This window comes from Galeopterus variegatus, unplaced genomic scaffold (genome assembly GCF_000696425.1).
Source record: "Galeopterus variegatus unplaced genomic scaffold, G_variegatus-3.0.2 Scaffold3064, whole genome shotgun sequence".
Taxonomy (NCBI): domain Eukaryota; kingdom Metazoa; phylum Chordata; class Mammalia; order Dermoptera; family Cynocephalidae; genus Galeopterus; species Galeopterus variegatus.
Genome location: NW_007729175.1, coordinates 162,769 through 187,950, shown reverse-complemented (window position 1 = coordinate 187,950; position 25,182 = coordinate 162,769). Strand labels below are relative to the sequence as shown.

Below are 25,182 nucleotides of genomic sequence, written 5' to 3'. Positions count from 1 at the left end.
TAGGGGGTGGGGGGAGCATACACATCATATTTAGCAGGTAGGAACTGTGAGTTCATCGGTGGTCAAGTTTTCATAGTACTCTAAAACAGTGATAAGCAACAAAATGGAAAGGGAAAGCATGCATTCAAATGAGCATGTCCTAAAATGTTATTTTATTGATTTGTTTTTAATTTTGATTAAAGTATTATGATATTTCAAATAAGAATAAGATAGATACAGATATAGATATAGAACCAGTTGACAACTTAAGACTTCTGAAACTTGGAACAAACACATTAACAAAATGTAGACAAGTTATTTGGCATACTCTATAATCACAGATTAAAGAAAACAATGTATTTTCAGTAGGACAACAGAAGGCTAAAAGGGAATTTTTGCAAGTGTTTTTACAAGTGTTTCAGGGACTAAAAATTCTGTGTGAGAATATAAAAATTACCAGTTAATGGACTATTCATATAGCCTAGGTACACATGTGGACAGTTGTCTTAGCATGCTATGTCTTTATTTAGAAGAGAATGTCTCTCTTCTGCAAAGCAAAGAATTCTTTGAAGTGTGATCGCCTGGGAGTCTGAACGTTAACACGCACCCAGTTGTCAGGAGTCACTTCTTATTCATCTCTAACTCCTGGCTCCTTGCCCACGGCCTTATCCATGGTGGGCATGTGACACAAGGTCATTGTTTAACTTCCTGTTTAGCCTTAAGAGGTGGAGGTTCCAGCTTACTGTTGTCATTTACCTGGCTTAACAAAATACAGCCTATTTCTTTTGGAGGTAAATTACTTCAAACATGAGATCATAGGCTTCCACATTTCTATACAGGGATTTTCTTTTGAAGCAAACATAAAATCCTCTTAATAGTTCCAGTAAAATAAATGAACATAGAAAGCTTACATTTTTCCAGTGTCTGCTTTCCTGCAACCATATACTTCACCAAATCCTCCTCGGCCAATAATCCTATGTACACTGAAATCATTCATGGTCAACTATGAAATCAAAATACAAAGGAAAACAAAAAATTACATAAGACTATGTTGCTATAAAGATTTCCCATGCAACACATATCCAGTTTCTGATCTAGGGATCTACCTTGTCCTTACGCTGAAAGATGAGATGCACCAGGGTGGCCAGGCTTTCTAGAACCTCCTTCTGCTCTACCTCCAAAGTAAGAAAGGCACAAAAAGGAGGCAAGCGGGAAGAGGAGAGAGTGGGAACCAAGTAAGCTAGATTGATTTTCCACTCTTAAAAATCTTAGATCGTAAGACATATACCTTGAATACAACAGAGTGTAAAATTTCTAGTAAAATGAAAAGCAGCCTCAGCTATTCTGAAGCCTAAAGTTTGGGAATAACCCAACCATTCCAGGAACTGTCATGACAGAAAAGTAAGAGTCCATATTTTCATAATAGTGGGCCATATGATCAGAAAGCCCAACAGATGCAGGCCATGTGAACTTTTTATTGAAAAATCAGTGAATAGAGAGGACTCATGCTGGGCATGTGAGCATGAAACAAGACTAAATGTGAGGAAAGGACATACAGAGGCTTTATTCATAGGCACTCTCCCTTTGTCAATAATATCTCAGTAATGCCCCGTTTCATATGCAGTTTTAATAGTGTTCAGTGGTACAAAGACAGATAGTGAATCCTACGTTCATGGTAAGAAGCCCTCAGACAATGGCAAATGCTTAATAATTGATGTATCCTGGCAAATTAAGCATATGATTCTTTCCCCTAAACAACCCTTAAAACATCGTGTCTGCATCCTATCAGCCTGCATTGGGCCTACAGAATGCACGTTTGATACTCAGAGCCTACGAGGACCTAGGTCTGCTGAAGAAGCAGAAGCATAACAAAGATCCAGAGCAGGTATAGGGGATTTTAAAAATGTACGTTATTGCTTCTTGCTTCTTAGTCCTGCCAGGAAATATGATGGAAAGGGGAGGTTAAAAACAAAACAAAACAAAACAAAAACTCCCTCCAACAGTAGTAAGTACTTTGACAGTACCAGTCAAGTAAAAAACTAAAAGGAAAAAGAAAAAAAAAAAGCCCACTCGATTCTTCTGTCCAGTTGCAAGCCTATGTGAAGGCAGAATTCACAGAGCAGATTAGAGAGGCTATACAGAGAAATGTGCATTCTAAAAGTGAAGAAAAGATTATGCCTTGGAATTACTGGCATTGAACACTAAAAGAAGATGAAACACTACGGAAATGCATGTTAGAAAGTGGTCTGTATTTGAAGACTCCTTTTGTCATTCTCAAAATGATAAATAAGAAAATGAAACCGTGGTCTGGTAAAAGATGTCATCATTTTTATTACTACATCCAATTTTTATTATTATATCTAATAATAAGAAAAAGAAAAGGGACTTTACAAGAATGGCAAAGATAAGAACATATGGGAGTTATATTAAATAGAAGATTTGTATTTTCACTGCTATTTTTATTAAAGGGTCAATTACTGCTTAAAATAGCCTTTCTTATATAAATTAAGCACATTTTTATACAAATATGAAGAAAGAGAGTTAAAACTCCAATTGTTTATAATTAAGTATGGGAGAATAAATTTTTAATACATAAAGCTGTAGGAAAAACATCTGTTTGTGCAGTGTACATCCTTTGGGAGTATATTCCAGATTAAAGTATTTTCTCATGAGGTTAAGCCAGAGGAAGTTTTTATTTTAAAACAAGGGGAAAAAAAGATGATACTTACATGGATATTTAACTCTACGTTTTTCCACTGACAAAATCTAGTGAACTTGTCACTACAAAAGAATACAAGTAATTACTGAAAAGTTAAATAACAAATTAACTGGATTTATAGAACAATGTTATAAGATAAACTAGAATTGCACTATTTGTGTTGCTTCTCAAATTAAGTAAGTTTTCTTAAACATTTTTTCACAAAACATTTATTAGGATTCATGGCTTTATTTTACTATTCAAATGAAATATTTCATATTTGTCCTTTAATTGGTATATGCTATGGTAATACTTTTTTCCTGAATCACACTGTCCAATAGGGAGATAACATGAGCCACATATGTGATTTAATTTTAATAATATATTTTATGTAACTCAATATATCAAAAAACTATCATTTCAACATATAATCAATATGAAATTATTAATGAGATATTCTACATTCTTGTTTTTATATTAAATCTTTGAAATCTGGTGTGTATTTTGCACTAACAGCGCATCTTAATTTAGACAAGTCACATTTCAAGTGCTCAATAGCTGTATGTGGCTTGTGGCTACTGTATTGGACAGCACAGCTCTAAATGACAGTAAATTAAAGTTTACAAATAATCCTAAGAGGAGCAAACACTGAAATGGCGCTTACCATGTGCCAAGGCCTAGCTCAAGTTCTCCAGCAACTCTATGAGCAGCTGCTACTGTGATGCCCATTTTTCAGCTGAGAAGACCAAGGCATCAGAACATTACATGGCTTGGCCAAGTCCACACAATGAGAGAATGGGTGCAGCCAGATTTGAACCCAAACCACCAGGCTCCTGAGCATCTTCTTAATCAAAACTTAGCACTGCTTCTTAAAGACATTTGAACCCAGGCGAACAGACCCCAGAGCATCTTCTTAATCAAAACTTAGCATTGCCTCTCAAAGATACAGTGTAGAAGGGAACCCTCAGATTAGAACCCCAAGATGCAATAAGTCACACCGTGCTACATGCTCCCGCAATTTACTCAATGGCTTGACAAGTGTTTCCTTCATCCATGAAGTAAGAAAAATATCTATCCCATACCTATTTATTGAAGACATTATTTTGATTACTTTTTTATTAACACACAGCATATCTGTAAGGTATTTGTTTTAAAAAAGATTTTCAAAAGAAATGCATTCTACATTAAATGCTTCTGAAAAGCAATGTACATTTCTGGTGATAGTTGGGTCTCATTTAGCTCATGGCATGATTCCTTACATAGACACAGGACTCAAGATTCTTAGAATAAGGAAGGAAAAAGAAAGAGGGAGGTAGAGAGAGAGGGAGGGAATTCTTAGAAAGAGCAAGTTAACAGGTATTATCAGGTATTATCAGCACCATAATAGAATACCTTAAGACATCCAAATATCACAATTTTCTGAGGGCTTTATTTAATAGGCCTTTTAAAAATAAAGATCTTTTACAAATATTTCTGAAGCTAATAATCAAATTGATAATCAAAAACAGAAGAATTATTTGTAATTACATAGCATCTTTTTTCAATATATCTAAAATTACTTTTAAAGAGTGTTTCATTGATCCTCCTAACATTTCTATGAGCTTGGTAAAATAAAATTATGTTTTGAGAGTTTCTGAGAGTTATTTCAGTTTTTTTTTAAAGTATAGTGCATGCAAAAGACAAAACCACATTTGAATATACTCTGCATTTATTAATACATGACTGGTCTTTAAAATTCACTTGATTTGCTGGGCTAGCTCATACACTCTTTTCTCACAGACTCTGGAATTCGGAGTTGGTGATAGGGGATGGTGATCTTACACATTTTACAACTAGTTGAGGAGGGTTAACAAACCAGGAAGAGAAAAGTGCCTATATGTTTTGCCCACAAGTATGGATTTGCTGCAACAAGTTCCTTTTAGGACGTACAGATGGCCAGTGGATATGTAGGCTCAGTTGTGTCTCCATGGGGGTTACTTAAGCATATCCCTAATCAATACCTAGTTACTGAATGGGGCACTTTTTGACAGAAGAGGAACTGGCAGAGGAAAAGGTCTCAGCAACTATAGGGCTTTAGATAGCCAGAGGCCTTTCAGACAACTCACAAGATCTTCTCTGAGAGAGAAGATTGGAGGTTAAAGACACAGAAATGACCAGGATGCCGTAAAGATGGGGTAGAATAAGTGTCTCTAACTCTTATCACTGACTCAGCCTTGTACTGCTAAGTAACTCAAGTTCACTGTCTGAACTAGGCTTACAGGCCTCAATCAGAGATTCAGCCCCGCCAAGAATTCAGCCCTGTGTACCTGCCGGGGCTCAGAAGAAGGCAGAGACATGCCACTACATTACTGACAACTTCCTTTTACTGTCAGACTGCAGCATGGCCACCAAGAAATCACCTTAACCATGAGGCCCTTGGTGTGCTCAGTTGTGATAATGCCCAAGGCCACATGACCATATTTGTAGAGGGCCTGTGCTTTCGAAACCAAAACTCCAACTCATGACCTAACAATATTTTTTTTTCTAATTTGAGAATGTATTAACATAAAAAGGGTATAAAAATGAACAAATTGACCTTAAAATAATTTATTTACATAAAATTGTAACTGCTGCAGAAAATCCAGTGTGTGTGCTTGCCTAACATGCAGACAGCTTCAGTTGTATTTCTTCTGACAATATGAAATAGCTAACTCAGGGATGGAAAACGACTATGCATGTTAGCCTGGTGACAAGTGAAAGGAAGCACAGCAGAGTTACAAACATCAATGGAAAAAACCCTCCATCCCACTTTTAATTACCATCCTGCTCTCTCCCCTCTCCAAGGTTCACATAAAAGCTAGGTTGATCCAAGAGCTGGGAAAGGTCTGATTTAGAACCAACAGCAATGAAGACAGCCCAGGACTCAGCTGAAACTCAGCCCTGAGCCAACAGCCCACCCCTTCAGTTTGATTCTGTTGCTTTTTGGCAAAGTTTCTGCTACTACTCAGAAAAGTGTAATCAATTATATGAATAATAGTTTCCCAAAGTATGGACTCTACTCCAGGATAAAATTATCTCTTGAACTCTAGTAGAATCACAACACAACTTTTTTTTTAATTGCTTTAGTTCTGTGAATATGCAGAGAAGAAAACTGCAGTAAAGTAGCATTTGTTCTTAAAGCGCAATTACTGAGCAGCTGCTGGCTGCTCCAGCAATGAGACACAATCATCATGCCAATTGTCTAGAAATTAGTCGAGTTTATGGCGAAGATTCAGTTTTAGAAAGTCCAATTCCAATAGTGCATTATCACAGAGGCATACTCAAAAAACTTAAGAATTGACTGGTAGGAGTCTAAACAGCATATGAGCTGAACATTTTTATAGGCGTCATTTAAAAACTTCAAAATATTATATGACAACCATGCTCTATAGTTTGAGTAGTCCAAAGGGACATATATAGGAGGTATATTAATGATGTATATGAGCACAGACAGACATTGGCCTATGCCCCTCAATTCTATTACTACATAATCAAGCTTAGCCTTGCACCACTTTGGGAGACATGATTTTGAAATTCAAATAAATTAATCAAATTATAGTCATGCTTATATTAGCAAAGGTCTTCCAATAAGATGATACTTTTTCTTTTTTTTTTTTTACTTTTAGTTACGTAACTTATTTAAAATAAGTTTAAAATATTTTTTTAAATTAAATACATAATACTGATTATATTATTTTAGGAAAATAATCTAAATAATAATCTAAACTGTCATAAAAATAATACAATAATTTGTTACCTAGAATTTTTTTGCGTGCTCCCCTCATTGCTTTTATTTTTATTTATTTATTTTAAAATATATTCTATTTATCTATTAATTATTTTTTATTATGAATATTCATGAGATACAAAACTGATTGTCACCACTCATGCCCATGACATGAGGGCCAGAATCATACTGGCAGCATACCCGCAACAACATGGATGAGCCTGGAGAAGCTTATGTTGAGTGAAATAAGCAAAGCAAAGGATAAATACTGCATGTGCTCACTCATATGTGGGAGCTAAGAGAGAAAGAAGGAAGGATAGAAAGACCACAGTAGACTGTTGGTCTTGCAGAGGGAGAGAACATTCCTTGGGCTACAAAGTGGAGTGGTGGGGGAGGAGGAGGAAGGAGGGAGGTGATTGGGTGGGGGACACGGGGTACAAATGCAATAAGATACTTTTAAAGTTGTGGTTCCCTAGTCTATTTAAATTTTAGACCATATTGAAGCTAAAAAACTGAAGGTCAAAGAGGTGTTAAGATATAAAAACCCTAAAATTATAATGTAAAGTACTGAAGAAACAGTCTATTGCAAAGCCTGGTATATAGTACATGGTCAATAAATACATGTCAAATGACTAAACTAACACACACTTTAAGGACAGCACTTACTGGGTAAAATGAAGTACACCTACAAAATACAAGATTATGCATATATGCATAAAGTTTCATACCTTTCCATAAATTTTTGGAAAATGTCACCTCGAAGACTTTCACAAATTTCTTCTATGTATGGCTGGAAAGGATGGAAAAGAAATTCCACACTGCATAAATAGGAACGTATTAAAGTGAAAAACACAAACCAATGAGACCAATCAGGTGAGGTTCCCAATCATGCACTCCCATAGATAGCATCTTGTCCTTGTACTTGCACTTCCTGGTGCTTGCCCAGTTTTCCCTAACGGATTCATCATCACGATTACTTATTCAATAGTTATCTACACCACTAGATTCTGTGAAGACAGAGATAGGTCTGCTCTGTTCACCACTAATCCCTACTGCCTAGCACGTCTCCTGGCAAGTTATGGACATTTCTTAAATGATCAGGGCTAGCTTCACAGGTGTGCAACGTAAAAGGTCCCAGCATTTGGTTTAACATTCTGCCGCTGTAATCTCGAATTTCTTAATAATTTTTGAACAAGGTGCCCTGCATTTCCATTTTGCAATGGGCCCTGTAAGTTATGCAGCACGTCTTGTAAATTAATAACAGCATTTATAATCTGCATTAATATTTAGTTTTAAAGACTCAAAGCTAATAGATCCATGGAGTTAATTTTTTTTTTTAATGAGCTATGTTATCTATTGATTTTCTACCATGGGGGAGAGTTAATCCTACCCCCCATCTTGCACATAAGGAGGCTACAAGACTGGAGGTAGGTGTGTTCCCAAGGTCTTTGAACAAGTTCATGGCCCTTCCCCTCCTGGAGAACAACTGCATCTACTTCAACTTCCTGCCACTTTCCACAATACAAGTAAACAGCAGAAACTTTCCTTTTGCATGTGGTGAATTTTAAATCAAGAACTATAAAAATATAAAACGCCAATATTTCACAATTCAGCCTAAAGTTAATTAGATAGTTTTGGAAAATATCTTGATACCCTCAACTTGTTGAATAGTACAAACTTGATGTTTTCTGTGTCTTCACAGATTATCCTGAAAGTTTACCAAAAAAAAAATGACCAGGTCATGGAATAGTCCAAACCAAACGACAAGCGGTAGTAAGTCTGCAGAAGCCACAGTAACCAAACACAAGCTGTGAGGCCACCGCATCTCTGCTGGGAGCCTCTACTGGTTAACATGCATACCTCCCTAAACAGGATATACACACATATAACTTTTACGTATACTTTGATCACTATGCTCTGATTGTACATGTTATGTTGAATTGAACTCATACACTTTTTATTTTAATAAAATCAAAAATATTTCCTTCATTTTTGAAACAAGAATACCACCTGTTCTATATCAATTTCACCAGAATATTATTTGCATTCATTTTTAATGAACAAAACAAATCAGTTAAGTGTTTTTAAAAGATACACTGAAGAAAAAGCTTCTAAATGAATGTTCCTTGAAGGCATGAAAATAATCTTAGTGGTCTTTGTATTTCACCCGAAACAATTTTTTCAATGTCATATATATTACAGGAAAAGCTAAAATCAGAGTTGTAAAACCCATTTGTTAAGAGGCAGTTTAGCAATGTTACATGTAATTGACTATAAGGCTGTCTGTTTGCCATGGCAAAGTCAGCTTAAAACTGAAATTCTGACACTAAAATATCATGGGAACAGCAGAAAGCAGACATTTACATTATACTTTTGACTGTAAAATATTTGATAATAGCTAACACTTGTGGAGCTTGTGGTAGGCAGGTCCACATGAAGCAAACCATGTGTGCCTTTCTCACTGAATCTTCAAGACCCCCTTTGAGAGAGAGCCTCACAGATGAGAAAACTGAAATTGAGAAGATGCAGAAGGTTGCCCAGGGCCCCCCAGTATGGCTCTGGGATTTAAACTCCAGGTCAGGTCAATGAATTTCAGAGCCCAAGTTTATAATTGACTAAACTATACAGACAGGTCCTACATTTTATAAAAAGTCCATCTAATTATTTTAGCAGAAAAGCAACACTCAATTTTACCATCCAAATGCTCTAAGAGACAAATTAGTATTTTTCTCTGTAGAATAATCAAATTTATTTTGTATAAATACTACAAGATGCCAAATCAAAAGTCAACCCACTGTAAATGATTAAATAATCCAAGGAAAGGATAAATTAAATATTTTCATTTATGAAAATCATTATATCACTCAATGGCATTCTTTCATATTCCTTATAATGCATGGAAACATAAAAATACATTATCCGTTTGAGAATTTCCCTGTCCTTGCAAACCACTGCCACCTCTAAAGAAAACTCAGAATGGGAAAAAGGCTTCTGGGAAGAGGAAAAGCTATTAAATCTAAAGAACAGCAGATATATTGGCCTGCTTGTTGTGAATTTAGTTTTCCAAGTCTTGTCATTTAAGTCTACATAACTGTATTGCATCCAAGATATTAGTACCCAATGTAAAATACAATTCCTTGGTCATGACTCGAAGGTCATTCAAACATTCACTCTTGATTCTTGAAAATGAATCTTATTTCATCCTGAAGATCATCAATGCACCCTGGCACTACAAAATAAATCTTGAAAAGTTCTTGTTCATCACAGGTACCAAATGTCAAATGAGAAAAAGCTCTCTTCTTTGATGTCTTGTCTTGATTGGTTTATGAAACACAATGTTATTAGAAAGTTCTAGTGACCTTTTTCAAGAAAGCCTTCAAAGCATGCTGGTAGATGAGCACATTTCAATGAGAAGACAAGCTATATTAAACTTCAGTTGTTCCAGATAAACCTCCATAAGAATACAGTCGTACAAATCAATTCCTCTAGTACATTTGCACATGAAAAAAGAATGTCACCAAGTCCAACTGTTAAGCAAATTAGATGTATTTAAATGAAACAATTTTACCTCACCTGAAAAAGAGTCGATGTTACTTGTTTCTTGGAGAGATGACTTTGTACGTGTTCAACAGCTTGCTTTGAGAATGGCTTTTAGAAATCAAAAATAGTATTTTTTAGATAATAATAAAATGTAATAAACCTTTGTACATATACAATATCACAACAGATAATTTAACACAATTACAAAACAGTAACCTATGACAACTATATTAGCCATCATTCTTCAAAAATCTGTTAAATATTTATAAGCAATCCAAACAAATGCTTGTTCCTCTGGACATCCAGAGTTCTTAGACACATACCCAGAGGATGACAAGCATGGAGTACCTGACTAACATATCTAATCCCATAAGAGTTCAAGGTTGCTGTGATAATAAAGTGTAAGAATCCTCTTATCACCTAATTAAATGCATTCATCCTTCAATTAGCTGATAATAGGATTCTAAAAATATAAATTTGTATATATACGAAAATGAATGTATGAAAATACGCATGAGTATTAAATGCCAGGATTGCAAAGCCAAGTCAGAGTGGTAAGAGGCTCTAGTTTAAGAGAAGTCTTGCTATAACCACAGCACAGGAAACTGGTGCATAAAGAATAAAGCTGCTACTGATAAGAATTACAAACTGTATCCTCCCCCAAACTTCAAATTGTGTCTTCCTTAATAATGTGCAAGAAGAAGAAATGCTGAAAAACGATCACGTGGCTAAAAACCCTCTATATTATTTGAGCTAGGTGAAAACAAAGTTTAAAGAAGCTTTCCCATTGAACATCTGGCATCCTCTAAGGGTTCAGCCATTCCCCAGCAAGGTGGCAAGGCAAAGAGCATCACAATTATCTATAGCTCAGAAATTCTTTCTACTACGATCACTGTGGATCCAAAGAACGATAAAGCCATGCTAAAAGAGATGTCCTCTTTAGCCACAGTTACTCAGATGTCAGTAAGAATAGTAAACAACACAATGAATGCAGAGGCACTGAAATATATCATTATCATGACCAGTGCTGTCCAATCAGACTTTCTGCAATGATGGAAATGTTGTGTACCTGTGCTTTCTGATACAGGAGCCACTAGCCAGATGTGGCTATTGAGAACTTTAAATGTAGCTCATGAGGAACTGAGGAACTAAGCTTTTTATTCCATTTGATTTTAATTAATTAAACTTACATTTAAATAGCCACATGTGGCCAGTGGCTACTGTATTGGACAGAGCAGGCCAGGACTGTTAAGGCCACTCCTTTGGAAAGCAGTCTTAATCCAGAAACATTGAATGGTAAATTTTCATTACTAACTATTCCACTTACACCTAGTGGAATTAATTTCCTAGTTTATTCTAATAACCAAATTAGACTGTGTAACTGGTTTACAAGAAAAAAATTATTTCAACCATTATTTAACTATTAGTGATCAAAATTAACATAATAATTACAATCCCCCTTCTTGATTCAAAGAAACCATTTACGATTTATATTTACCAATATTTGATTAGCCTAAATGTTAAAGTATAGCTAAATTAAAAATAAAACAGATTAATTTCCTTTAGAAGAGCTAGAATTGAGATTAACATTTTTTTTTAATTGACCCAAATCAGCCATCACATTTCATCAATTTTTCCAGTGAAAGTATCAGCTTTTGGAAAGACAGTGAAACAACTGATAATGTGTCAGTATTAGCAGGGAACAAATGACAAAACAGAAGAAATGGGTTCCAATCTGGATACACATTTTTAAAATTTTTAAACCTCTTCCTACTATTTTACTTTCACTCTGGAAATAGCAAATGCAATCTCATATTCATTAGTACTAAAGTAATAGAAAAAAATGAAATACTTACATGTGAACAAGAAAGGAGCTCCTTCATGATATAGGCATCATAAATTTGTCGACTTCTACAAAGGCGGTCTTCCTCATTATCAAGCTTTTCATATTCTTTTATCTATATTTTTTAAAGTTAACATTGTTAAGTTATGTCTTCCCAGAAACTTATTTTATCATAAGATATTACTAGCCCAGGCAGAAACCACTTCCATGAGATAAACCAAATTAGTGAACCACCTATTCCATAGGAAATAACTACTTCTAAAGTTGTAATAATGAAGTTGGAATAATTTAAATTCAAAAAGAATCATACGGGGGAGAGGCAGGAGGGAGCAAGGTTTTGGTAATGGGCCACAATAATCAATCACATTGTATATTGACAAAATTAAATTAAATTAAAAAAACAAAAAACAAAAAGAATCATACAAATGCATTTTTTTCCCTGTAATAAACCTCATCACTTAAATGAAGAAACACAATATTCGGAAACAAATATTGCCATGGTTACAATTATCTTACAATATATGAGCCATGGACAATTCGTCCTTGCCAATTCTCCTCTCCAAAGCACAAATAATTCAGATTTGGCTTTAATTCAGTTCCAAGAGTTATGATGGGGATTATTCTCACTCAACTACAGTGTTCCAAAACTAACAGGAGAAATAAAAATATGATCAGAATTCCTCCAAAGATATTTCTAAAAATCAGCTAAAGCCAATAAATATATTAGAAAGTATAATTAATCCATAAATAAAACCATTGGCTTTTCAAGTTGGAACCTAACCCACACTGTAAAAGCATTAACAGAAAGGTTGCTTCAGATATATTTTGCGATACTTAGGAAAGGTCACCTAACTGTTGTTAAGGTAGGCTAAATAATAAAATGTGCTTTTGTAATATTTGCCTTATGTGGAAATGGTCACAATTGCTCTAACGTGATAACAGAAGGAATTGTTCCCATTTATTTACAGAAATACTTTTAACCCAAAAGGCAAGAAGAGAATAAAAACATAAATGAAATACGGAGCGAGGAGAAAGACTGCAGCAAGGATTTTAATACAGCAATTGATTACTATGTATGACTTACTTTTGAAAAAAATATTTTCAGTAGTTAACCACTTACTACATTAATTTTCATAATACCTGAGTGCTCTTTATTCTGGTATGATAAAAGGTGGGGCTAACTATTCCTATGGGAGAGAGTATAAACTGAATAGAAATAAAAGTTACCTTTTTACTTTATAGTCTGGGTTTGACAGTTTTGCAATCAAAACCAGCAATAATCCTATAAGAATTATTGATAAAGATAACGGAACAATTGGGGTGGAGGGATGGGTATGTGAAACGCTAAGTTTCCCTATGAGAGCTAGCTGGTTTATACACTAAGAAATCATGGGAACATCTTAATTGTCCTGAAATATTATCAGTGTTACACTGCAATAGCTGAAATTCACACTTCAGTTCTTGCCAGAGCATAGAATAGAGTTTTCTTGGAACAAACAATAAAACCTGACATAAGGCAGGTAGACAGGAGTAGGCTAATACCCACCCAAGAGGAAAAGACTGTCTCAATGAAGAATCAATATAGTAATTCTGGCATAACCAAAGGGCCTGGGCTTACCCACCCTAAATCAATTCAGAAGAGCAAGTCTACAGGGTGCAAACACCATGCAAGATGCAAATATGGTAGCTGAAAGGTAACAGGAGCCAGACACCAAAATTCAAAGTAGACTAAGAAAACAAAGGATTTTTGTCTTGGTTGATTCCTTTTGCTGTGTTTTATTTCTGACAGGTTCAAAGGTTAGTGCCAGAATGCTGGGATATAACAGGTAGACTGCTACTGAACCAAAGGCAAAGTTTCTACCTCAACATATGAACAACCTCAAGGATTAATAAACCTTCATAGAATTATTATCCTTGTAAACAAGGGTAATGAAATGTAAATCTATGTTACAGGAGGCCCATAAAGCAGATTGACACCTGGTTAAACAAATGCCCATTCTACGGAAGTTTCCATGAACTATTAAATTCTGATTATACAGACAATTCTAGTCTCTTGGACCTAGTTTCTTGGATGCTCTGAACCACAACACTGTCTTCACTAAGAGCCTTTGGCTTTATAAACTCCAAATGGAAAAACAGAAAAAGGCAACTCTCAATAGACAAAGTAAGAGCCTAAAGTATCTGTGGCTGTAATTCAGAATTCACTTTCTATCATCAGTGGGACCACTAATTAAAGAAAATCCAGTCAACTACCAGTTCACTCTAAACAGGATGTCTTTATTGCTACATATACATAGCAAATGCCATCTCTGATTCTAGCAGTTCAGTTGTACAGGTAACCTGAGCAGGCAAACCTCTAAGTTCAAGGTGAAAACTCTTCCCTACTGCAGGATAAAAACATTGTCATCAATAAAAAGCATTTACTTATCATGTAGTCCCTTCCTGCTTTGGTGGTTACACAGCACACAGCTGAACATGCAGCTTAAATAACCTGAGCAAGCACTTTAGGTCCATAGCTGTCAGGGTCTCCACTTTCTCACCTCCTGTTGGTTCCACCTCTGTTCTAGTGAGATGGGTTGGTAAAGTCATTAATAGTCTCTGCCTTGCCCAGTCCACAGCTCTCTTGTCCTTTGTTTCACTGACTTGTCAGCAGCATTTAACTCAGTTGTCCACTCCTGCCTTCTTTGAAACTTTTGCTGACTTCTGTGATCTACCCCAGGGGTCTGCCACATGGGCTCCTTTTTGTCAGTCTCCTTTGGCAGTTGTTTCTCCTCTGCTTGACTTCTAACTACTGAACTGCCTCAGAGAATGGTGCTGAGGTACCCCTTTTTCACTAGTCACATCCCCCTTGAGTAAAGAAATTCAGTCTCACAGTTTCAAATACCAACTATATTCTGATAACTAAATCTGGATCTCTACAACTCACTTCTACTCCTGAGCTCCATTTTCTAAATATCTAACAACCTATTTGACATTTCTAGTTGAATATCTGCAAAACATCTCAAATTCAACATGTCTAAATAAAACCTCCACATCCTTTCTTCTCCAGCTAAATATGCTCCCCCACCAGTGTTCTTTATCACACAAATGAGTAAAACCATCCTCCCAGTTGCTTAAGCCAAAACATGATTGATTGATTCTACTCTTTTGCCCACACTGCTGCCACCACCACCCACTCCATTCAATTCATCAGCAAATCATGTTTGCTTTGTACGCAAAATATATTACAAACCTAGGCACTGTTTCTGGTAAGAGCTAACTAACTCCTAACAAAACAATCCTCCTGAGATAACAACAATAAATTCTGGACATATATAAAACACAACTATATAATGGCATTGGAGAGTGACCAAAAGTAGATGGATAATGGAGAAGGGTCATCAAGCAGAAGCTATAAGAGAGGATATTTCTGAAAATAGGCATAGAAAACAAGCTCCAAAGTTCTATGTATAAATTCTGTCAAAATCTCTGCTGGATCCCATAATGACACATGAATATGGCAAACCCCAAGCAGCCCAACTATGGCTAAAAGAACTGAAGAAGATTCAGTTGCAACCCACTTCAGAGAAGACACAACTTAGACTGTGAGTAAGCCAAGTTAACTGCCTGATGAAACAAAGTAAAAAATTAACACCCTTTCAAGGGGCATATGAGAGTTCAGAATGTCTACACTATATAAATTACAGTGTTCAAGATACAATCTAAAATGACTCTACATATGAAGAAACAAGCAAATGTTAACATATGCAAGAGAAAAAACCATCAACAAAAACCAATCCAATATGACCCAGATGTTGGAATTATTAGACCAGGATTTGAAGACAGCTATTATAAGTGGACATAACAGAAAGAACGTAACAGAAAATATTCATGTAATGAATAAAAAGATAGGAAATAGCAAAAGAAACATAATAAAAACCATCAACAAAAACCAATCCAATATGACCCAGATGTTGGAATTATTAGACCAGGATTTGAAGACAGCTATTATAAGTGGACGTAACAGAAAATATTCATGTAATGAATAAAAAGATAGGAAATAGCAAAAGAAACATAATAACTATGAGAAGAACCAAATGGAAATTTCAGAAGTAAAAAATAAAGTATCTGAAATAAAACATTCAATGGATGGACATAATGGGTGCCAAAAGAAAAAGTCATTGAATTTGAAGATGGATCCATAGGAATTATCCAATCTGAAGAGGAGAAAATAAAATATTGGGGGAAAAATTGAACAGGGCAGCAGGGGTAAATAGTACAATATTCAAAGATCAAACAAACATATAATCAGAGTCCCAGAAAGAGAAGAAAAATAGGTTAAGAAAGAAAAAATGCTTTAAGAAATAATAGCCCTAATTTTCCCAGATTTGATGAAAGACATAAATTTACAGATTCAAGAAACTCAGCAAACCCCAACAAAGGATAAATATAATATCTAAAATTACTCCACTAAAAAGCATAAATTGTCAGAATGAAGAAACAAATAATCAAAACACTTTTATATCTGTCTAAAAGAAACACACTTTACACATAAAGACACAGGTTGAAAGTAGATAGATGGAAAAAGATACATCATGAAAGTAGAAAGCATAAGAAGACTGATAATCAAAACACTTTTATATCTGTCTAAAAGAAACACACTTTACACATAAAGACGCAGGTTGAAAGTAGATAGATGGAAAAAGATACATCATGAAAGTAGAAAGCATAAGAAGACTGAGTGGCTATATCTATATTAATATCTAGTGAAGCCAATTTCAAGACAAAGAATATTACCAGAGATAAAGGGGGACATTTCATATGGAAAGACATAATCATAAAAGTGCATGCTCCTAATAATAGAGCTTCAAAATACATGGAAAAATTTGACCAAAAAAAACAAGAAGAAGAAATAGACACTCTATTATCAAAGTTGGAGATTTTAACCCCTTCTCTCAGCAACTGATAGAACAATTAGATATAAAATCAATAGAGGCGGAGAAGATCTACCATACCAACTACCTTAACCAAATTGATATTTATAGAGCACTACAACTAACACACCTGTGTTTTAAATTTTCCATGGGCTTTACAATAAAGTCTAAATTTGTTACTCTAGCCACCAAAACCCTGTCTCTCACTTCAACCTAATCCTATCTCACACTATCTGTCCCCACTTCAGTCACTACAACCATACAAGATTAGTCTTTTTTCAGTTCCTTAGACATGCAGAGTTCTTTCCCAGCATATCAGAGGTTCTGTCTTAGCCATGACTTCAGCTAAAATGCTCTCCTCCTCACCCTGCTCCCATCTTCCAAAGACTAGCCTCCTTCTCATTCAAATCTCTGTTTAAATTCCACCTCCTCAGACAATCTTTGATTCATCAATCTAAAGTGGCCACCAAGTCACAATACATCACATTGAGTTTTGAGTCTGTTTTGAGCAGTTATTATTTCCAGATACATTTCCTGTTTATTTATTATTTGGTTTTTTTGTCTGTTTCTCTCAACCAGAATACAGGCTCAAAGACAGGAAGGACTTTGTCTCCTGTTCATCTGAATAATGGCTGGCACAACAATGGTATTTAATAAACATTGGCTGAATGAGTTTTAAAAAACATAATATAGTAACTTTACATCTGATCTTATATTTATTTTCTCTTTTCCATAATTTATTTTTAAATCTAGGTATATGTATTTTAGAAGCTGCCTCAAAATCTAACCAGAACAAGAAAGTATATAAATCAACACACTGTGCATTAATTACATGTCAGGCACAGTTCTAAGTGTATTGCATGTACACACAGCAACCATATCACCCTAATTCTGTTATCACCCTGATTCTTAGCTGAGGAAATGCAGGTAGAGAGAGGCTAGACTGCTTTCTCAAGTTTACACAGCTAGTGAGAGCTGGAACTCTTAACCACTGTTTCATAACCTCCCACATACCTGAACAGCATATTACACATATTATAGTTTAGAAAGCAATTGTCCACCTAGTATCCTATTTGAATCACAATTAGCTTGTGAAGTGAACAGTAGATGATTATTAGCCTCATTTTATAGATGAGGTAACTGAAGCTCAGATATTAAGTTCCCAAACTGTGAGCTCCTCAAGAACAAAGTAAGTATATTTGCATTTGTAAGCTCAGGGTCTAACACAAGGTAGATGCTTCAGGGTTTGTTGAATGACTTGGCTCTAACTTGACTCACATGTCACAGCAAGTGAGAGGCATAGCTGCACCTAGATCCCAGCTAGACCTTCTTCTGAGGAGTCAAATAATGCTCGAGATGAAAATACTGATTAACACACATAAGGAGCAAGCGTATAGTAGAGTATTACATGAGCATTACAGAAAACAAACAGTGTAAGAATCAGAGGAGTATGCCATCAAGGAAGACTGGCATAGTTGCACAAACGTACTTGTTAGAAAATGTAGAAACTTTCCATACTAAGCTAGACCTTAAAAGAAGCTAGGCCTTCAGCAAGTTAGGAAGCAGCATTCTAGGCTGGGGAAAAGACACAGTAAAGCAACAGAAAGAATGCACTTGGTAGGTTTGGGGAATGCTAGTTAGCCAGAGTTGGCTAAAGTGGAAATTGTATGTAAGAAAGTAATGAAAGATAAAGAAGGAAAGGTAGGTAATATGTAATAAAGAGATATTTGCACGCCAGGATAAGCAATTAGGACTTCAACCCATAGGAAATGAGTAACTGTTAAAAGGTTGGGGACACAGGAAAGTGGAAATATAATGTACAAAATGTGTTTCAAGATATCTGACAATAGAATTTTCTAAGGATTGGAGCCATAAAACAACAACCAGAATTAAAGAAGAATCTACTAGATTGATGAACCTGAGGGGTCAGAGGAGAATTACTGATAACTTCAATATTTAAAGGCTGTTCTGATTTAGAGAATTGCACTGAAGCCCCTAGGGTAGATGATATCCTCAGTAAAAGACCATAGAGCAAATTGCTGAGGAGCTCTGCAGCATTCTCCAGGGGATCATGTGATAAGCCAGCTCCTCATGTGCCAAGCCAGAAGGTAGAGATGATATCCTCAGTAAAAGACCATAGAGCAAATTGCTGAGGAGCTGTGCAGCATTCTCCAGGGGATCATGTGATAAGCCAGCTCCTCATGTGCCAAGCCAGAAGGTAGGTGAGGAGAGCTCGGAGGAGACCAGTAAGGAGAAGCACCAATGTTGAAAGTTCCAGTGGAAACACATCAGCAGGAGTCACCACTATATTTGCAGTAAGTGCTTAAGAAATAACAAGTGGGGCCGGCCCGGTGGCGCACTGCTACAGTGCGCCGCTTGGGAAGCGTGGCAGCGCTCCCGCCGAGGGTTCGGATCCCACATACAGACCAGCCGCTCACTGGCTGAGCGAGGTGTGGGGGCAACACCGAGGGTTGCGATCCCGTTGCCGGTCCCAATCCAGTACGGGCGCGACACTGAGGGTTGCGATCCGTTGCCAGTCACGAAAAAAAAAGACAAAAAAGGAAAAAAAAAAAAAAAGAAAGAAATAACAAGTGGATTGCCCATCTATTTCAACCCAGGATACATCATCTGCTAAGGAAGATTTTTCTGCATTTGACCAGGTGACTTAGTGCATGCTGAAACTGGAGACATGAAGCTTTTAGCAACACAAGAAAGCAATTTTCTCAACAGTTCAAGCTGTGATACTTATCCTGATAAAACGCCTTATTATGATTCAGATTGAAATAATAAGGTCACTTCATACTAATTAAAATCCTTTTAGATTTAGCTTACTTTTCTTAACCTGATGGTAAATGTACATGATAATTTGACCGTTCTTCCTGAAAATACATTAATATAATTTTTTTAGGTGGGGAAATATATCAGGTTTTCACATATATCAACAAACCAGAAAGAAAGGAATATCTTTACAATTTTTGAGTTTACACAAAGATTAATAATATCAGGCCTAATTACGCTACACTTTCTTTGGACCATTCAAAATGCTTTAGAGTAAAGATACATCATGCTACACAATGTATACATGTATTAAACTACAACTCTGTACCCTGTAAATATGTACAATCAATATGTTTTAATTAAAAAATAAATAATTTTTAAAAAGCAAAAATAAATAAAAAATTTAAAAGATATATCATGCTAATTATAATAGCACCTGCCGTTTCTTAATTTAACTAAAAATATTTCAAAATTTCTATTTTAATTTCTTCTTTGACATAAATTATTTATTTAGAAGTACATTTATTTCCAGGCAGTTAAAGATTTCTTAGTCAACTCTGTTATTAAATCCAAGTTTAATTCTATTTGGTCTCAGCAATTTCAATCTAGAAATTTGTAGAAGCTTTCTTTAGGACTCAGCACATGATCTATTTTGATAAATGTTTCCTGTATAATTTAAAGAATGTGATTTCTATTTTTGATAGGTGCCACATTCTATATATGTCAATTAGGTCAAGTTTATTCATCATTTTATTAAGATCTTCTACATCATTACCAATTTTTTGCCCGGCTGTTCTATAAGCTCTTGAAGGATGTATGGTAATATCTCCCACTAGGATTATAAGTTTGTCTTGTTTTATATCTGCCAATTTCTGCTTTCTGTACTTTGAAGTTATACTCCTTGTAACATACAGATTTAAGATTGTGATATCTTTCTCTTGGATTGACCCTTTTATCATTAAGAAATATCTGTATCTTAAAGTAGCATTACTGTGTACCTTGTCTGATATTGGCGTAGATGCACCAGCTTTGTTTTAGTTACTGTTTGTATAACATATCCTCTTCTATCTTCTGTTCAAAGTATGTCTCTTGTCAGCAGTATATAATATGGTTTTGGTTATTTATCCAGTCTGAAAAACTTAGTCTTTTCCTTGGGGTATTTAGTCCATTTACATTAAATGTAATTACTTAAGTAGATAGATTTATAGTTATCTTAATCTTTGTTTTTAATTATGTTCCCTTTATTTATTTATTTATTTATTTTGCCTTTTTTGATTGATCAAATGTTGTTTCATTCCATGTTTAACTTGTTCCAAGTATACACTTTATTCTTTTGGAAGTTACCTTAGAGATCACAATATACATTCTTGACTGATTACAATTCAATGCAAATTATTACTTTTACTACTTCCCCCAATAACCTTAGAACCTTAAAATATTTTAACTTCATTAACCTTTTTTTGCCTTTTTTGATTGATCAAATGTTGTTTCATTCCATGTTTAACCTGTTCCAAGTATACACTTTATTCTTTTGGAAGTTACCTTAGAGATCACAATATACATTCTTGACTGATTACAATTCAATGCAAATTTTACTTTTACTACTTCCCCCAATAACCTTAGAACCTTAAAATATTTTAACTTCATTAACCTTCTCTTGCTTTTTTTTCATGCATTTTTGTTCTAAATACTTGTTACACTCCAGAAACATTACAATATTGTTTTACACTGTCAACATTCATTTATATTTTACATACATATTACCCTTCATAATGGTCTTAATTTCTTCCAGAATCTCCGTCTGGGATTATTATCCTTCTGCCTAAAGTATCTCCTTTTAGTATTTTTTGCAATTCATGTCCACTGTTGACAAATTCCCTCAATTTTTGTGTATCTGAATATATTTTTATTTCACCTTCACCTTTGAAGAATATTTTTGCTAGAAATAGAATTCCACTTTGGTAGGTTTTTTTTCCTTTCTGTACTTTCATGGTCATTTCATTGTCTTTTTGGTTTTTTAATCATTTCTCTTAAGATACCACAGTCAGTCAAAGTGTCACTCTATTAAAAAGTAATGTCTTCCCCACCCCCACCCTGGCTGCTTTTAAGATTTTCTCTTTGTCATAACTTTCCACAACCTTATGTTGATATGCAAAGATGTATTCATTCTTTTCTAAGCTTTTCAAATCTGTAAGCTACTGTCTTTTACCATTTTGTCAAATTCTTAGTATTACCCCTTCATAAATTATTTTTTCCCCATTCTCTATCTTTTCCTTCTGGGACTCCAATTCTACATACATTAGACCTTTAAGTATCTCTCATATGTCTTTAATGCTCCTATCTATTTCTCTCTTCTATTCTTTTTATTCTGTGCTTCAGTTTGAGATTGTCTACTGGTCTGCCTTCCTAAGTATTAATTTTGTTTTGTAACCAATCTACTATTAAACCTAACCATTAGGTTCTAATTTAAATACTATACTTTCTGTTCAAGAATGTCTGTTTGATTCTTCATAAATAAATTTATGCCAAAATTATCTATCCTTCCATCTATTTTGTCCATATTTTCCTCTATTTTCTTGAACATATTATTTATAGTTTTTTTAAAGCTCTTGTCAGTTAACTCCAAACTCTGATTAATCTGTGGGTCTCCTTCTATTGCCTTGTTTATAAGTCGTGTGACTTTGCCTCTTAGCATATCTAGCAATTCTTTACTATATGCTGAACACTATTAGAGTCTTTATATAATGTTATCATCTACCTGCAAAAAAGACAGAAAGAGCTCCCCTTGTACTCTGTCAAGTAGGTTAGGAGGAGGCTCATCACCCAATAAAAGATTGAGCTGGGTTGATTTGCCATTTTTGTAGGGCCTAGTCTGCCTTTGGCTTGACTCTATTTCTAAGCAATGGCCTTCCCTAGAGCTCAATGAGAGATCTTTGTCTCCTCAGCACTAGATTCAGTTCTTCCCTTAAGAAGTTTTCAGCTTAGCATTTTGGCCTCCCATCCACTCAGCTTCAAAACCTGGCATGTCTCTTGAGATGACTAATCACATGTTTTGGGTTCCTCCAGCCTCTTTCTTTTTCTTTTCTGGTTTTTCTTGTTTTGTTCTGTTTCTTTTTTACTCTAGCCCCAGAAACCTCTTTTGGCTTTCTTATCTCCCAGAAGCAGCCAAGCCTGGATTCTCATGTGCCCACTGCACCTGGAACCAATAGCTGGCCCAGGTGAAAAGTAGCTGTAGATTTTCACTGTCAATAGACCACTCCCTCTAGGGTTTTCATCTCTTGCCTGTTCTGTTTTCAGATTCCTGCCCCCAGTAGATCTATGTTTCCTAAGCACCATAAGGCTATAGGAAATTTCAGTGTGCTTTCCAGAGGCTTCTGGCCTATCTCTTCAGCCCTCTTCCAACCTCAGATTTCACAAAATGTCTTGTGAGGAAAAACAATTATGTATTTGAGCACCCCACCCAACCAAGTCTCCAATTTGTCACTATAGTACAACTGGAAAGCCTAGTTTCTCTTTCAAACCCAGTAGCTAGTTTCTCTTTCAAACCCAGTAGTGGCCTCTGCCTCAGCTTACATCTTCAGAATCGGCCTACTTCTACAGAAAATAAAATGGCTAGTAATTCTCAATGCACCACTGAATGATTTTCCTTTCTCTGGAATTTTAGTCTAACTATTTCTCATTGCTCCCGTAGCATTGAAAACCTTTTAAGAATATGATTTTTTATAGCATGCCCAGCTTTTTACAGACATTGTTAGCATCTCTAATAAACTTGATACTATATTTTGCACTACCAATTACTTAAAATTAATTTCTAAATATCTGTAGGATAGTTAGTAGTCTTAACATTTTCCAAAGTACAGTTTAAATATGCTTTTGAAATAAAAGCATCAGTAAAATAGTTACTGCTTACCTCTTCATAAAACTTCACCTGAGGTACAGCTTCATTAATTTCATTCAAACAAAAATCTTTAAATAGCAAGAAACCTAAAGGAAAAGAATAAAAATTTCAGGGTGGGCAATAAATTGAAATTTTATACTATAGGGTGTTTTTCAAAGTAATTTGTTTATACCTCAACTCTTCCTCCCCTACCTTTAATTTTTTTAAAAAAAGGATTTCAAAAAGCTAATTACACCCCAGAAGGAATGCTCCAGGTAAAAGAGTACCACATGCCTGGCTTCGTGCTTCAGGGTAACTTTTCTATTCACACTCCCTCCCACTTTTTAAAAATGCATGATAGACAGTGCTAGTAGTCACCACCACTTGGATTCACTGATCACTACAGTGAGCAAAATAACCAAAGAAATAAGAGATACAGGTAGTATGGTAGTATTGGTAAGAGTACCCATGGAGCTAATAAATACTATGTCCATAGAAACAGGACTAAACTCCCTACAAAGACAGAAGTTGTTTCACAACCTTTCTAGCCCTTTCTCTCACCATTCACTCACTACCTCCAAGTTCTCATAAATACCTAGTGCCAAAGCAGATTACCCATTCCCTGGTCATTTTTGCTCCTCCACAACTCCATGCCTCACTGTTGAACAATCAATACCTTATGCCTAGAATACCACCCCCTCCACCATACCTCAAAAACTCCTAACAGTATCTTCAAAATTGAACTCAAATGCTATTTTTGCTGTGAAGTCTACTCTGATGAGACAGACCATTGCACAGTGCCTGGTACAAGGTAAGAAGTCAATTAATGTCAAACAAATGTCTTCTCACATAGCCTTTCCAACATGTCTCTGTCAAAATATTTACCCCACTCTAATTATCTGATTTAAAAGTCTCCCACCCCATTTGCAAACCTAGTACCTAGCTTAATGCCTAACATGGTCAAGCATAGAGGAATTAATGAAGTTGAAGCTGATACCAGACTGAAGGTAGGGAAAATTGATTATAAAACTCCAAAAAGTCAAAACAATTAAAGGATTGTTAGCAGAAACAAGTCAGAAGGGAACTGAAGACTCACAAAAAGTCTAAAATGTAAGGAGTAGGTGGACCAGAATTCCCCAGATAGGACTGAGAAAAAGGAAGCAGCTTTGACAAGATTTTAATTACGGTTAGCATAAGAAACTTGTAACTTGTACTTGTCTGTTACTGCTCCAAAAATTCCCCTCCACAGTTCCAGAAACATGACCTTTGAAACTGGTAAATGTTTGTCCACTTGAACTAGAAAAAAATGATGAAGACTACTTAGATAATGGGCAAGGACAGACTTCCCTAGGGTCAGGAGCAGCCCCTGCAGCAGAAGCACAGCCATGCGTGACTTACAGAGAAACTGCAGTGACACTAATTATGAAAGAAGCACAAAATCTAAGAAGCAGATAAATAGGAGGGATATAAATCTCTCCCTATCTTTATATCAGTATTTTGATTTTAAATAAGAGTAATGGTTGTCTTTTCATTTTCATTCATTTCAAAATGATTTCTAATTTCTCTTGTAATTTATTCTTTGATTGATTAGTTATTCAGAAGTGTGTAGTTTAATTTCCAAAAAAGTTTGGGGTTTTCAGATATTTTTCAGATACTGACCTCTTGTTAAATCTATCTAGGTGAGTATTCCACGGCACTTAAAAATTGTGTATTCTGGGCCGGCCTGGTGGCGCACTGGATAGTGCGCTGCTTGGGAAGCGCGGCGGCGCTCCCGCCCAAGGGTTCGGATCCCACATATGGACCGGTTCC

At 35.5% G+C, this 25,182-nt stretch overlaps 1 protein-coding gene across 1 annotated transcript in view; it reads right to left on the bottom strand.

Annotated features, from left to right (window-relative positions):
- The window catches only part of ADRBK2 (adrenergic, beta, receptor kinase 2), a gene marked incomplete at its 3' end in the record, with an annotated part of 68,238 nt that extends 44,763 nt beyond the window's left edge, over positions 1 to 23,475 (bottom strand). Inside the window, exons 1-6 of the mRNA XM_008583851.1 lie at positions 23,407 to 23,475; positions 11,819 to 11,920; positions 9,996 to 10,070; positions 7,151 to 7,212; positions 2,709 to 2,760; positions 891 to 982 (exon numbers count right to left, since the gene is read on the bottom strand). Of these exons, the coding sequence (XP_008582073.1) occupies positions 891 to 982; positions 2,709 to 2,760; positions 7,151 to 7,212; positions 9,996 to 10,070; positions 11,819 to 11,845 (308 nt within the window). The remainder of the gene's footprint in view (positions 1 to 890; positions 983 to 2,708; positions 2,761 to 7,150; positions 7,213 to 9,995; positions 10,071 to 11,818; positions 11,921 to 23,406) is intronic.
- Between the last annotated feature and the right edge of the window lie 1,707 nt (positions 23,476 to 25,182).